Source organism: Python bivittatus, unplaced genomic scaffold (genome assembly GCF_059951505.1).
Source record: "Python bivittatus isolate LINGU-HERP-01145 unplaced genomic scaffold, Pbiv_v1 ctg000650_np1212, whole genome shotgun sequence".
In the NCBI taxonomy this organism is placed as follows: domain Eukaryota; kingdom Metazoa; phylum Chordata; class Lepidosauria; order Squamata; family Pythonidae; genus Python; species Python bivittatus.
Window position 1 is genome coordinate 1,945,584 of NW_028277093.1, and position 15,194 is coordinate 1,960,777.

The window sequence follows — 15,194 nt, forward strand, 5'->3', positions numbered from 1 at the left end:
TGACTATTTCCAAACATGACTCATGAAAAGCAGGTGGATGTTTCTGTCATGGGTTGTGAGAATAACCTTGAGAGATCGGAGGAAGATCCGCAGCCTGGAGAACGGTCTGATAAGAGAAATCTGAGTCCAAAGCAAGAATGTAATTGGAGAAACATCTCAGAGCTGACCCTCCCTAGTTCTTTTTAGGTTAAAGGCAGGGAGGGGGGAGACACATTCACAGTTGCAGGATTCTGTTACTGTAACCCTATAATAAAAGTAGTTTTAGTGTTCATGATATTGGTGTTCAAGTCTGGTCTACCTCAAAGGGCCATTTTCAATGCCAGGCTTATTTGTGGAAAAGGCAATTAGCCCTTCAGTTTTCCATACTTTTGTGAGGGGAAAAAATGATTTATTAATACTTAAGGTCTTTGTTAACTGAAACATACTAATAAAACTAGCTGTAAAGCAATAAATGCTAACAACAAATAAAAGAAGCTTACAGAGCAATAAATAAAATTGCTATGTGGACTAAAGTTTTCAGTCATGGACAGGAAGCTGGGAAATAGATGGACAAAGTCAAGTGCTGATAGAAGGTCTGTGGCAGGGGAAAGGAACAGGGAAGGGGTGTAAAATTAGCACCAAGGACGGTAGCTCATCCTGGGTGTCATAATTGTGGTTTATTGTTAAGTAAATTAAATAAATGTTAATGTTTAAAAATAAATATTACTAATAAATTAATCAAAATCTCATGAAATTTTAAATGGGAACATTTTGAACATTTTAGATTTTGTATTTTAGGTCTTACAACCAACCTCAAAGTTGTGTGTAAGTCAGTGCAACTTGACTAAATCCTATTTGCTTTGTTTTACCTGTCCTGCTCTAATGCAACATAAATGCAGTGTACTGTGCCTCGGACCTCACCTAGGATATAAAAAGACCAGGCATGTGCAAATATTCATTCCAAAGATTCATTTCATATTTGATTGAGCACTTGAATCAGACTTCCAAATTGAATAGGATGGCTCTGAATTGATGTGGTCAATTCAGATGATTCTGTCCACGTGCACACATGTTCTTCTCTAAATCTGATCAATTAAATTGAGATTCACTTTGTGGGAGATGAGTGGCCATATAAATTTGATTAATAAATACCTGAATTAAATAAATGAAGATTGGATCATGTGATTAGAATGGCAAGGTCGAATTGGCTCAATATTCCAAATTAAATCAGAAATATGAATCAAAGAGCAATAAAACTGAGAACTAATTACCGTTTCAAGGTAGATTTCACTGATTTGCACATCCCTAATGAATATTCATAGATTCCTTTTACCCCTGAATCTGAAATGCCCTGACATTAAAACAATGGACAGGACTGAGATATGTTGCTTGATTTTATTTAATTGAAAAGAATTTTCTACTGCCCCATCATGTGACATGGGGTGATGGCCGACATCTCCATAGTGTACACCATAACATAGACAAGGTAGTTCCTTAAAATCATCAGCCAGGCATCACCAGCAAAGACCTTTTCTGAAAGAATGTGGTGGGGTGTTCTGCTTAACCCTGGAGGTGAGGGGATCAAGTATCTCCCGGGGGCATCTTGGGGCTGCCACCAATGGAAAGAATTGTATTCTGGGACATGTCCCTCACTTCAGGTAGGGACAGGACACCACGCAGGCCTCCTCTATATGGACTCATATGATGGGCTAATTCTTTCTTGACAAGATACTCCCTAATGTAACAGGGACCCATTCAAATGGAACCGACAAGGCCGTTCCAGTCTGAGGAACCTCAAGGAGGCTGAGGACGTCAAAAGAAGGCTCAGGAACTCAATCTAGACCGGTCACGGGATGGCAGAGAGTTGAGTACCGTACAACAAGGCAGGGCAGTATCCAAAGCCAGAGAAGGACCCAGACTCCAGGGGAGGGGAGGGGAGGGGAGGGAAAGGATCAGCCAAGCTCAGGGGGACAGAAAAGTGAACTAAGAGACACAGAGGAAGGGAAAATTAGAACTACGTGGAGATGCAGAAAAAGAGATTGTTGCATGAGACAGAGTAAGTGGAAAGGATAGAGTAGAGTAGGAGAGGGATATTAGAAGTAATGGATATAATAGTAGGATAGTAGTGGTATAATATAAGGATAAGTAGCATAGTAGACTAGCAGTACAGCCTACATAATATAATAGTATGTCTGTAGTTATAAGAACAGAATAACTGACCCCCAGGAGGCAGGGTGTGACCAGTTTTGAAACATGACCAAGTAGGGTCCACTGATCGATTGATTCTGTGCCATCCTCGGTGTCTATCGTTAAGAACCACAAAGATATATTTTCTCCCTGACAATCTGTCCCCAACCTGGTCCTTCAGCTCTTCCAGCAGTGTACCATCCCCAATCAAAACCAATAATCTCCCTCACCCACATCTCAGAGTCATTGGTGCCGCTGCCCAGCTGCTCTCTCTTAGGAATTTGTTTCCTCCCATTCAACTGGAATCCACCTTCTTCGGCCTGAAATCCATCGTTCTTGGTCAGGATCTCCAAGAAGTAGAGCCAGTCTCTCTTCTTCTATGTGAGGAGAGTGATGTCAACTTCTGTATTTAAGGAGGATCCTTTAGGATCACATTTTACATCCTTAACTACTAAACTAAATATTGAATATCCAAATTTTCGAACATTCTCTGAGGAAACCAATCAACAGGAATCATTTCCCAATGAATGAAGTTTGCCAGAGTGTTTTAATGTTTGAAATTCTTTTTAACATTTCCATGTTGTCTTCAAGGTAAATTATCAGATCATTCTTTGGGCGGAGGGTCAGGAAATAGAGCTCTCGCTCCTCATGGCAACCCTTCCTAGATTACGTGCTTGGGTTGGGAAAAAATGAAGCTTTGATTGTGGGATTTCATGATTAGATGGTTTGTGTTGATAGAAATAATGTGAATTAGGATTAAATAGTGGTAAGGGATTAATTTTTTAAAAAATTGGTACTTATATCTGTATTGGAGATAGTCGGAAGTCACTTTCATCTTTCTACTTGATCTCACTTTCTTAGTTTTTGTCTTTTTCTATTAGTTCTATCTTCTCTCTCTTCTATACTTTCTGATTTGTATTTTAATTGTACTTTTTATATATCTTAATAAAAGTTTTGATCAAAAAAAAAAAGGAAATAGACCTCTCACAATGGTGTATTTCCCCAAGGGATCTAGGCACATTTGGTCCTATGCCCTTTCCCCAGTGGTGGAAGGCATGGGGCACTTCAAACAGATCCACTGAATTGCCTGGAATATCTAATCAAGCTGTGATGTGGTGGCACCTGAGAGGGTTATAACAACTGTAGGATTATTTTGCATTCACTTTCAAGCCATCTTTACTTTTTGCCGTTAGCTGCTCCTTTGTATTCAGGTCAGGTCGTAGCAGAATAATATAGCATTTGGGGAAGAAGATGCAGCCCAGCAGCCCAGCACTGGAGGCCAAGATGGAGAAGACCTGCACAGCCACCATGTATTTTCCCTTGGTGCTCAGGTAGGTGGGCACAAAGGAGACCCAGACACTGCAGAAGACTAGCATGCTGAAGGTGATCAGCTTGGCTTCGTTGAAGGCCCCAGGCAGGTTCCTGGCCAGGAAAGCCACCATGAAGCAGATGGCAGCCAGGAAGCCCATGTAGCCAAGGGCCCCATAAAACATGGTCAGAGAGCCTTCATTGCACTGCAAGACAATCTTTCCTGGCTGGGAGTGCATGTCAGACTCAGGAAATGGGGGAGAAACTCCCAGCCAGATGGTACAGATGAAAGCTTGGAGACCAGAGCAAGAAAGGACAAGAGAGTGGGCCAGAGTCTTTCCCAGCCATCTCCTCGTGGTGTTTCCAGGTTTCGTGGCCAGGAAGGCCAGCACCACCGTGATCGTTTTGGCTAAGAGGGAAGAGACAGCAATGGAGAAGATGACACCGAAGGACGTTTGCCTGAGAAGGCAGGTAGCTGGCCTTGGACGACCAATAAAGAGAAGGGAAGTCAAGAAGGAAAGCAGGAGAGAGACCAGGAGGATGTAGGAGAGGCCCCGGTTGTTGGCCTTGATGATGGGAGTTTCCAAGAATTTGATGAAGATTGCTAACACAAAGGCTGTCACCAGAGACAAGAAGAGGGCCAAGGAAGCCAGGATCATCCCCAAGTCTTCTTTGTAAGACAGGAAGGTTATCTCCTTGGGGATGCATTTGGTTTGGTCCAAATTTGGATGGTGATCTTCTGGACACCTTGTGCACTGCTCTGCATCTGGAGAGAAAACAGTCAAGACTTCTAATATTAATTTGACCAGGCCATAATGAAGCACTCCTTTTGAAGATGCATATAATCAGTTATGGGTAGGGTATTGTGCCTCAAAATCCAGGTCTGTCAAAAGAGAAGGTTTTGCTGAAAACTCCCTAGTAGGGATGAGGAAGGAGAACAGGCAAGATCAACAAAATGATGGGTTGAGTGAAGTCAGGAGCAGAAACAGGCTGGCTGGATTTGAGAGAAATGTCCCAAGGAGGGGAAGAGCCTCCTAGGAGCTATGTCACCAGGTAGGTTAATAGCCAAATTTATATGACTCCAGGTTCTGGTCAATCAGAACTCCATTGTCTCAATCCACGCTCCTTTCTCAATGATGTGGCTAGTGTGCTACTGGGGTCTCTTTCAGGAGAACTGGGTCACACAGGGAAGATATTTCATGCCCTAGCTGAATCAGGTTTCCCTACTGGGATATGTCCCCCTGACGGGATTCAGTTGGCAAAGTTACAGTGAAATCCTGGGATGGTGCAAGGACTTCTGATCAGCAGTGTCTGAGGTATGTGTCATGCCCTTCTGGCAGCCTGTCAAACTGGGCTGTTTAAGAACCCCTGAATGTTGTAGAGCTCCTGGTGCCAGGGATGCTAAAGTTTGTTTGTTTTTTTTACAATTGATTGTAAGCACCTAGCTGGCCTTCTTTCCCTGCAAAGACCAGGCTACACAGTCCTTGAGTGCATTCCTGTGCCAGCTCTTGCCTCAGCATTTACTCTCACATCACAGTCCATTCCCCCTTCCCCCTGGAAGGCAGTCCCCCTGTCTCTCAAGTCATCTCATAATGCCAAGCTCCAGTTAATAAAGCTTGCAAGAAAAAGAGAAAGAAAAATAGAAAGAAAAGGGAAAGAAAAAGAAAAAGAGCAGATCCTCTCCTTTTTGAGTCTCTGCTCCCAATTTTCATAGCCATGAGAGTCCACAACATGACATTGCAATACAAACCACTTATGCCCTTTTCTGCCATATTGCAACACAGCTACAAAAGGCTATGATTTGTGTTGTCATGTCACAATGCATGTTTGATTATTTTGACATCATGGTGATTCATGCCAGATGCCTGTGCTCACCCCTGAAGATCTCGAGGGGTGTTAGGCTGGGCCGATGTTCAACAGACAAGCTTCTGCAGAGACAGCTGGAAGGGCAGTGGTGACTCACCCAGCTTTTCTCCCAAAAGTTGCTTATTGATAAATTATTGTTTATAAATTAGTATTTATCTTATTTTGGAAACTGCCAGATCTGGGATACCTAAATGTAGACAACTACGTGATGGCAGCAAAAAACTCTTGGTGTCCGTCTTGTGATGATCCAGATGTTTGCCATTCAGATCTGGCAGCTTTCCTCTGTTGACTGATCCCATGGGGCTTTCTGGCCTTGCCCATCCCCGCTGATGCCCTGTGACTCCACAAGGTAGACCAGACCAGGAAATCATCTCCACGTGAGGTGTCTGTCTGACTCCTAAACATTATCTGAACGTTGTGGACTTCATAAATGCTTTACCCCTTTTGTCTTGGTAACGGTTCCTGCATACCTCCATCAAGGTCATCTACCTTCCTCTCTATAGACCCTTTGCCCAAGCTTGGCAAGCCTCTTTCTGAAAATGCCTAAACGAAAATGCTTCAGTGACTCTTCTGCTCATCGTAAAGGTCTGTCCCTCCCCTGCTGTCCCCTACCTTCCTGAGTGGAGATGGTGCCTTCTGCACACAAGACACACCCGTGGCAGCAAAGAGGCCTTCCTTCCGGGACCACCTTGGCTTGGCCAGGATGACAGCTTTCGGTACACCTGGAGCGAGGAAGGGACTGACCGAAAAGAGAAGGAGCATCAATCATGGATGAACCGCTTTTGTCACTGTCATGAGACACTCATCTATTCCATGGGCCTGTGTTTCCCTGGCCTGTCTCTCTTTATGTCAAAGGAGAGTTTATGCCTGCAGTGTGTGTGTGTGTGTGTGTGTGTGTCCTGCTTTGTGAAAAGTGTTGGCACTTTTTTCATCTTGTCATCTTCTCACAAGAGGACAAGCATGAAGACTTAAACATTGATGGACAGGTACAAAAATGGGAATTCCTAGCTCAGAAGAAGGCAAGTGAACCATTTTGTTCCTTTGCTGGAAGTTCTCAAAAGGAGGCTGAAAAAAGGAAAAGAAAAAGGAGTATCTGTCATAGATGCTTGAGTGGATCTTGCACTGAGGAAGGGATTGGAGTAGAGGATCCAATCCTTTCCAACTCAAGGATCAAATAATCAAGGAAGAGGCAGCATTGGGTGGGACAGGATGAAGATGTAAACACAATGCCTGATGTAGGGATGGGAGCTCGGCCATCCTAGGTGAACCAGTGGGGAGGCAGGAAGGAGATTCAGGAAGAAACAAAGGAGTGGCATCTTCAGCAGGAGCATCGTTAATCTGTGGAACTTTCTCCCAGAAGACATCTTGATGGACAAGAAGTGAGGTGGTTTTCAAAGTAAGAACAGACATATGGAAGAAGGTCCAACTGGCAGTTAAACCTGGCTAATCCATGGTAGTCTTGACCATGGAGTCCCATTCTGTGATCCAATGAACCACATTCTCTGATCCACGGAGCCCAACAATGTCACTGGGAAAGACTGTGACCCCCAGAGAAGCTTCATCCCAGTCCCACCCATTTTCCATCCCCTCCACAACTGGTTGGAAAAATGAGATAAAGGTTGGAGACCTTAAGATAAACAGCCTCAGCTCACCTGATTAAACCGCTGGGACCAATTTGTGGCCTCCTGGTCTAAGATGAATTCCAGATCTTTCGACCCCCATGGTCTATCTATCCTCCCAAACTTCACAGCCCCAAAAGACTGATTGGGAAAGGGCATCCAATTCATGCTATCGAATTTGGCAGCCAGGTCCCCTTTCTCATCCAGAAACACTCCATCCATGCAAGTATTGTAGAAGTGGGCATCTCTCAGGAAAGGATGAAGCTACAATGGCAGAGAAAAGAACAACATGAGAAAAGAGAAAACCAAAGGATGTTCTACAAGTAGAGTTGACACCATGCCATATAATTCCAGATCAGGAGTCTCCAGAAGGGGGTAGAGTGGGAGATTGCCTGCCCAGAAACTTCACAATGTGGTGGAGGAACATTGAAAGCCTAACCTCACCACTCCATCTAAAATATCCTCCCAGCCCAAAGGCTCATCTTCAGGATTTCTGAAGGAAACCAAATACCTGCCACGTCTGAAGCACCAGCCTGTGACCCCTTTCCTTCATTGCTTTCCTCTTGGACCGGGACAAGTAGGCAGCATGTGAAGCCCGAGCAACTGCCCAGGCAAGGTTGTAAATACCGTAGCCGTCCAGAGACAGGGTTTTTTCCATCATCTCTTCTGGCAGGGTCTCCAGGCCTTCCTTCTCCCGGCACCTCATCTTTCCTTTCACAGAGAAGAGGTGTCTGGAATACAAACAATTGAATGCCTTACTGCCAAACCTTTGCATAGGAAGAAAAAATGTTTCATAAACATATTTTGGTCTTTTTCCAGTCGGGATTAAAAAAGAGAAGAAACCATGTTGATGCCGGGGAGACAGGATTTCGTAGGATAAATTCAGGGTGAGGTCCCACATTGCTGTGGTGACCCAAACTTTTGCCAGCAGAGGCTTGACATGCCTTTCAACATATTCTTGCAATAGGCTTATTAAGCTGTAGAAGTAGCGACATTCCCCATAGTAAATAAAAACACTGACACGGTTCCACAAGTTAAATGGTGCACTCTGTGGGGACATGATATATGACATTGGAATGCTCACTGAGAAGGCAATGCAAATGGTGCTCCTGGTTAATATGGGGTTCAAAGTCTGCAGGAATCTTTCTCCGTTGTCAGTGTCTGGTGCAAGGAGACTGACCCAGTTCCATCCAAAATGGAGGAGCAATTTGGCAATTCCCCAATACAAGTAATCTTCTTTGGGGACCATCCGGTAGAGGAATGGGAACCGACTTTTGTCATTCAGAGTTTCCGACACGAAACCATAGCTGACCTAGTAACAGAAAGCAAAAAGTGGACAATTTTTCAGGCAAAAATGTGGAGGGTTTCATCTTATGATGGAAGAAGATAATATTTTTAAAAAACTATTGGCAACTGTATAGGTGTTTAAACAGAGTCTTTTCAAGATGCTGGAGTAGTGGTTTCTGCAAAGGGCAGGAAGTGGAGCAGATGGCCTCACGCTCCATTCCACTCCATTCTTACAATCTATGGAAGAGTTATCTCATCAGAGCAGCCAAAGAATGGAAGGGACTGTCTCGGGAAGAGCTGGAGGCATTTTGACATGGGCTGGGTGGCCATCTGTTGAGGACGCTGTTCCAGGGGATTCCTGTATTGGCAGGGGTTGGGAAGAAGATCCCCAGACTTTCCATTCTGTGCTTCTAAGACTCTAAGGGATTGTAGAGATCACTTCCCTAGAAGTGTCCAAGGAAGGAAAATTCAGAAATGAGCATCCTTTGGTTTTGAAAGGTAATCAAAGGCCGGGGATAAGGTGAGCTTCATTGCCCTGTCTGACAGAAACGTGTCCTTCAACTTGATGTCTTGGTGGCCAGGACAGCTTCCTGGTGAGGACATCTGGATGGTCATGGCATCTTCCTGCAGAGGAGAGATCCAGGCTTGGCTTTTCTCCCCACCCCAATTCATACCTGTGGCATTTTGTAGAGGCTTGACATGGTGGAAATCTGCTCAGAAATGTCGGATTCAGCCCCTTCAATCACAGCCAGCAACCTCTTCTCTCTTCCACATCTGTAGTTTGGAACATTTGCTTGTCCGATGGAGAGCAAGTCTGCCAGGGCATCAGCGGTTGTTCTTGTATGAAAATAGTTCTCGTAGATGTCATAACCCAGGGTGAGATTGGGCAAAACCCAGGGATTCTGGTTGATCTCATGAATGGCAAAAAGAAAGGACAGAAGGAGCCAGTACGAATTATAGCCTTTCCTGCATTAAGAAGAAAACCACAAAGTAACAACATGCCTTTAACATTGATCCAGTGTTTTAGCTAAGCTGTGTTGGATGAGATAACCACTGTGACCCTTTCTAACTCTACCATTACTACTACTGCTGCTACTACTAGTCATAATAATAATATGGTTTCACATGTTTCTTTCCAGGAGGAAAACAGGCAAAAGAGATCACAAAACGTCCCTGAGGTTTGCTGATGTGGTTCTTCTGGGCTGTGTGGCCGTGTTCTGGAAGTTTTGGCTCCTAACGTTTCGCCAGCATCTGTGACGGGCATCTTCAGAGGACAGGAGTGGTTCTCTTTGCGTCCTGTCTGTGCTACTGTCCTCTGAAGATGCTGGTCACAGATGCTGGCGAAACGTTAGGAACCAAAACTACCAGAACATCCCACACAGCTCGGAAGACCCACATCAGCCATCGTATTCCAGCCATGAAAGCCTTCAAGAATACATTCCCTGAGGATTGTTGATGGTGGAGAAGGAAACGGAAGCAGGTTCTATGCAAAGTGGTACAAAATCCACCCCAGAGATTTACTTACAATACAGTTTGGTTAAAGTTAGGCTTGTTGAAATGTGCTCGCAAAACCCATCCTGTTCTTAAAGGCACAATCCCACCCAGGTAGAGATCTCCTGGGCAGTAATAATTGTACACCCCATCCCGATCCTCATTGAAATCAAGGGGGCATTTCCTCCCACCGGCTCCGCTGGGCAGCAGAAGCAGCAGCAGCAGGAGCAGCTTAGTCCTCGTGGCAGCCCTCGGTGGCATTTCAGGGAACAGAGGCATCTCCAAAAGAGACAGAGTCCAAGCGCAGCTTCACAGGGATGACAGGGAGTTAATTCTGCATCTCACACGGGTGCGCCTCTCCCTCTTCTCTCCAAACGCTTATCTGAACTTGATAGCTCAAGAGGAAGCATTTATCTGGTCATCTGTCTTTCCAGGCAAGATTCAAGAAGACGCTGCAGCAGGCTGCCCTCCCTGTTGAGGGATTCTGGGATGATGGGTGGGCAGAATCCCTTGAGATTTGGAGGAGAGAAAGGGGCAGGTTATTCCCAATTACGAGGTAGAGAAGCATCAATTATCTTCAGCTCCAGAAGCAGCTGCAGGATTGGAAAAACAGGTTTCGAAGATCTCAGACAAGTCACACATGGCTTAGTGGTCTTTGTGAACTTTCCTTGACCTTTGATCACTTCCAGACCCAAGACGTTATTTCAGGATATTATGGCATCATCACACAAGGTGGACATCTACCCATTCTGCAGGTAAAGCCCTGCCTTGTGAACCTTTATGAATCTGTGTAAGCAGATGTGTTCCCCCCTCTGCCAAAGTTGGTGACACCATGAGTCCTTTTCGGCAAAAGCAGGAATGCAGGTGATGTCCCTCAAGTTGATTTACGTTTTGATGCCTCCTGCTCTGCAGAGAATCTCCGTCAACACTCTCATGTCACCTTTGTGATCCTTGTTTTCTCATTGTGGAGAAATGGTTCAATGATGAATTAGATTCACTGCCTGGGCCTTATTTTAGGTAGCTGAACAGCAGATGCAAGAGAAATTCTCCCAACTGCAAATGGAATCAGGAGGCCTTCTGGAGGGCCCTGTGGAGCCTGGCATGGGCCAAAAGATCCCTGCATGGCCCCCTGGAAATCTACCCAAGGACACCTCCAGGTGAGAGACTGTCCCTTTAATCTGGCACACAGCTGCCATCATACACCAAAGAAACATAGATGGACACTAGATGGTAAGGAGATCGAACAAGTGAGGTCATTTAAGTATTTGGGTATCCAGTTTACTACAACACTATCATGGAAAATCCATATAGAACAATGGCCCTGAGATCAATGAGAGCCATTTGCTGCTGCTTCTACTCAAATGGAACATGATTAGCACAGCCTGTCTCGTGGAGTTTCTTGACCTTAACCTGACAAGAATGATCTCAGTGCGAATCCAAAAGATGATGCCGTTGAAGTGCTGCATTCAATGGGCCAGCAAGTTTGGAAAACGCAACAGTGGCCATGGGATTGGACAAGGTCAGTTTATGTTCCAGTTCCAAAGAAGGGCAATGCCAAAAAGTGCTCAAACTACCGCACAATTGCACTCATTTCACATGCTAGCAAGGTTATGCTCAAAATCCTACAAGCTAGGCTTCAGCAGTACGTGAACCGAGAACTACCGGATGTACAAGCTGGGTTTTGAAGAGGCAGAGGAACTAGAGATCAAATTGCCAACGTTCACTGGATCATGGAGAAAGCACGAGAGTTCCAGAAAAACATCTACTTCTGCTTCATTGACTATGCAAAAGCCTTCGATTGTGTGGATCACAACAAACTGTGGCAAATTCTTAAAGAGATGGGGGTACCAGACCACCTCACCTGTCTCCTGAGAAATCCGTATGCGGGCCAAGAAGCAACAATTAGAACCAGTCACGGAACAACCGATTGGTTCAAAATAGGGAAAGGAGTATCACAAGCCTGTATACTGTCACCTTGCTTATTTAACTTATATGCAGAGTACATCATGAGAAATGCCAGGCTGGAAGAATCACAAGCTGGGATTAAGATTGCAGGGAGAAACATCAAAAACCTCAGATATGGGGAGGGCGGAGCTGGTGTCGCGGCGATACGGCGGGCGATCGCAGCCGATATCTCCCCCCCCCGGATGGTCCCGATGGACCTAAGCCGTCCCGTAGAGATGGTGATCGCAAAGGGCGTGTCCTGCGGATCTCAGGGACACCGCAAGTCCCAGATTGATCCCAGGAGAAGCTCTTGAAGCCGGCGGAGGAGAGGCAGCCATTTAATGACTGCGAAAGCCGGGACAGCTCCAAAGGAAGAAGAAAGAGAGGGGTGTCAACCGGGTGAGATGGACCTTTACTACTCAACTATTCTTAGAGAACACCTTAAGTAACTTAAAGAGATTTTTAAAAGTGAAGAAAAGTGGATTAAGCGGGGAGATTGAGCCTTATAAAAAAAAAGGGGGAAATCTTTGTTTTTTAACTTTCCCTTTTTAGTGGAATTGGCATGATGTTTTTCTTTTAAAAAAATATATTTTTAACTGGACTGGCTTTTTCTTTTCAATACTCAATAATCTTTTATCTCAAGCTTCTTTTTTGATTAAGATTTTTTTATTGTTATAAGAAACCTATATTTTTTGTTTTGGAAATGGGGAAAGTGGAGTTAAGAGAAAGTAAATGAAAAAAGTTGCACTGCCATCTAGAGGCTCGATATAGTGTCTTTTTTTTCATTGTGACGTATGCTCAAGGACCTTGGGCTTTCTAAAAAGATAGTGGGATGTGCATGTTTATACAGGTGCCATCCGAATAACTATAAACAAGAAAGCGGAGTTGAAAGCGACTTTGAAAATATTTAAGATGGAAAGTTTGAGTTAGTCACAAGAGCCTTGTTTAGTGGCAGTAGCTCTTCTTTCTGGTAGAAGCTTTGCTTTGCTCTCTATTCCCCCCCCCCCAGTTGGATTTTCAAAGAGACCTAGCCTTTCCCCTCCTCTTCTTTTTTTTTTTCTTTTGCTCTTTTTTTTTCTTTCTCTTGGCAAGAACAGAGATAAAGAATCCTTTGACTTAATGAAGGTTTATACAAGATAATAGACTATACGAGAAACAATGCAGAAAAAGATTTTTAAACTATCGAGGATGACTATAAAAAACTGGAAGAAGAGCTGCAGAAATTCCTGCAAGAAAAAAAAAAAAGATATCAAAGCTAAAATGGACTTAATTAAACATAAAACGGGATCAATGGAAAAGGAAGAAATAGCACAAGAAATCAGAAACAGTAAACAGAACTATTCTGAGGCTTATAAACTGAGAATCAAAAAGGGTTAATCAATTGATAAATGAAGAGGGACAGACTTGTTCTTGGTACTGAGGGTGAGAAAAAGATTATACAAGATTATAATGGAAAATCATACTAAGAGAATACTTAAAAAGAAGAAGTAAAACAATATTGAAAGAAACTACTCTAGATACCTAAAGAAAAAACGAGGGGAATACAACAATGATGGAACTGACAGAAGCTTCAAAAAGCAGAATGCTTGAAAGGACATTTATTATTGCTTTCTCTTATCCAATAATATAGAAAAAGGAATAAACAGCCAGATATTTTGGGATATTGAATGAAAAGGGTGAACTTAAAACTATGCAAGTGTTTGAATAAGGTATAAAACTGAGATATATAGTAAAGAATTGTATTTGATTGTAAATGTTTTAAGATATTAGATTAAAATTCATACATGGTTGGACATAGTAACATATAGATTTTAAACTAGAGATATTTTTGTTGAAACATGTAGTGAAGAATTAAGTATGTTTTGAGAGTGGTTAGAACTGTAACTTTTAAGAATTAGAAGAATGAAAAAGTACCTATGCAGGAGGAAGTTATTGAAAACTATGGAATGTGCAGAGATGAGTTAAATTGATATTTGAAATTAGAGTAAGAAGATAAGCAATTTTATATGACATGGGATTTGTTTTATTAATGATTGGATGAGAAAATATAGTAATGTAATGGATTAGGAAATTTTATAATAGAAATTTGATATTAATTACTATATATATATATACATATATAATCGATGGATAAAAATGTATTACTAATCCTATTGAAAGCTAAAATTTCTTGTAATAAATGATTTTATAGACTAGCTATGAATGATTAATAATTGATAATTGATAAGTATACAAGTATATTTTGAATAGATGATATGAGAATTTATATAAATGAGTGAAGATTATGAAAGGGGCACCAACGATTTGGTAACTGGTTGACACACGGTATAAAATGGAAGAAGTTTTTTTTTTATGCCTTTGTATGTTTTTGTTTGTTTATGTATGTTTTGTGTTTGTTGTAAAGAATAAAAAATTTTATTAAAAAAAAAACCAAAAACCTCAGATATGCAGACGATACCACCCTAATGGCAGAAAGTGAAGAACTAAAGAGCCTCTTGATGTTTTTCTGGAACTCTTGTGCTTTCTCCATGATCCAGTGAACGTTGGCAATTTGAAGAGTGAAAGAGGAGAGTGCAAAAGCTGGCTTGAAACTCAACATTAAAAAAACTAAGATCATGGCATCTGGACCCATTAATTCCTGGCAATTAGAAGGGGTAGAAATGGAAGCAGTAACAGACTTCATTTATTTGGGCTCCAAGATCACCTCAGATGGAGACTGCAGCCATGAAATTAAAAGACGCTTGCTTCTTGGAAGGAAAGCTATGGCAAACCTAAACAGCATATTAAAAAGTGGAGACATCACCTTGCTGACAAAGGTCTGCATAATCAAAGCTATGGTTTTTCCAGTAGTAATGTATGGCTGTGAGAGCTGGACCATAAGGAATGCTGAGTGCCAAAGAATTGATGCCTTTGAACTGTGGTGCTGGGGAAGTCTCTTCAGAGTCCCTTGGACTGCTAGGAGGTCAAACCAGTCAATCTTAAAGGAAATCAACCCTGACTGCTCATTGGAAGGATTGATACTGAAGCTCAAGCTCAGATACTTTGGCCACCTAATGCGAAGAGAGGACTCTGGAAAAGACCCTGATGCTGGGAAAGATTGAAGGCAAAAGGAGAAGGGGACGGCAGAGGATGAGATGGTTAGATAGCATCACTGCAGCAATGAGCATGAAACTGAGCAAACTCAGGGAGGCAGTGAAGGACAGGAAGGCCTGGCATGATATGGTTCATGGGGTCACAAAGAGTTGGACACAACTTAACGACTGAACAACAACAACAACAACAACGTAGTATTGTGTTTAAAGTAAATAGCGATATAACTATATTACTATATTACTACTGAGTTTGAGAAAGAAATCTATTTCACAAAAAGGGCTACATAGGAAAGAGGAAAGAGAAAAGAAAGAAAAACTGGTTCCCGCCAGTCGATATTCCTTGGCTGACAGGACCCAGAGCATGCCCATCCTGCTTTAGTTGGGACCAAGACAAGGAAAAACTCATGCTCAAGGCAACTCT

General features: G+C 42.9%; 1 protein-coding gene across 1 annotated transcript; it reads right to left on the reverse strand.

Annotated features, from left to right (window-relative positions):
* Positions 1 to 3,314: 3,314 nt before the first annotated feature.
* LOC148214486 (vomeronasal type-2 receptor 26-like) lies at positions 3,315 to 10,672 on the reverse strand. Its single transcript, XM_088151205.1, has 6 exons — positions 10,626 to 10,672; positions 8,921 to 9,212; positions 7,471 to 8,271; positions 6,993 to 7,223; positions 5,953 to 6,079; positions 3,315 to 4,240 (listed from the first exon to the last, which is right to left on the reverse strand). The coding sequence occupies exons 1-6, from the start codon at positions 10,670 to 10,672 to the stop codon at positions 3,315 to 3,317; spliced, it is 2,424 nt and encodes an 807-aa protein (XP_088007331.1).
* Between the last annotated feature and the right edge of the window lie 4,522 nt (positions 10,673 to 15,194).

Coding starts and splice junctions, on each gene's coding strand:
- LOC148214486 (XM_088151205.1), bottom strand. CDS start 10,672: ATGAGAGTGTTGACGGAGATTCTCTGCAGAGCAGGAGGCATCAAAAC. Junction 9,213..10,625: donor AGAGCAGGAGGCATCAAAAC/GTAAATCAACTT, acceptor TTCTTAATGCAG/GAAAGGCTATAATTCGTACT. Junction 4,241..5,952: donor CACCATCTCCACTCAGGAAG/GTAGGGGACAGC, acceptor TTTTCTCTCCAG/ATGCAGAGCAGTGCACAAGG.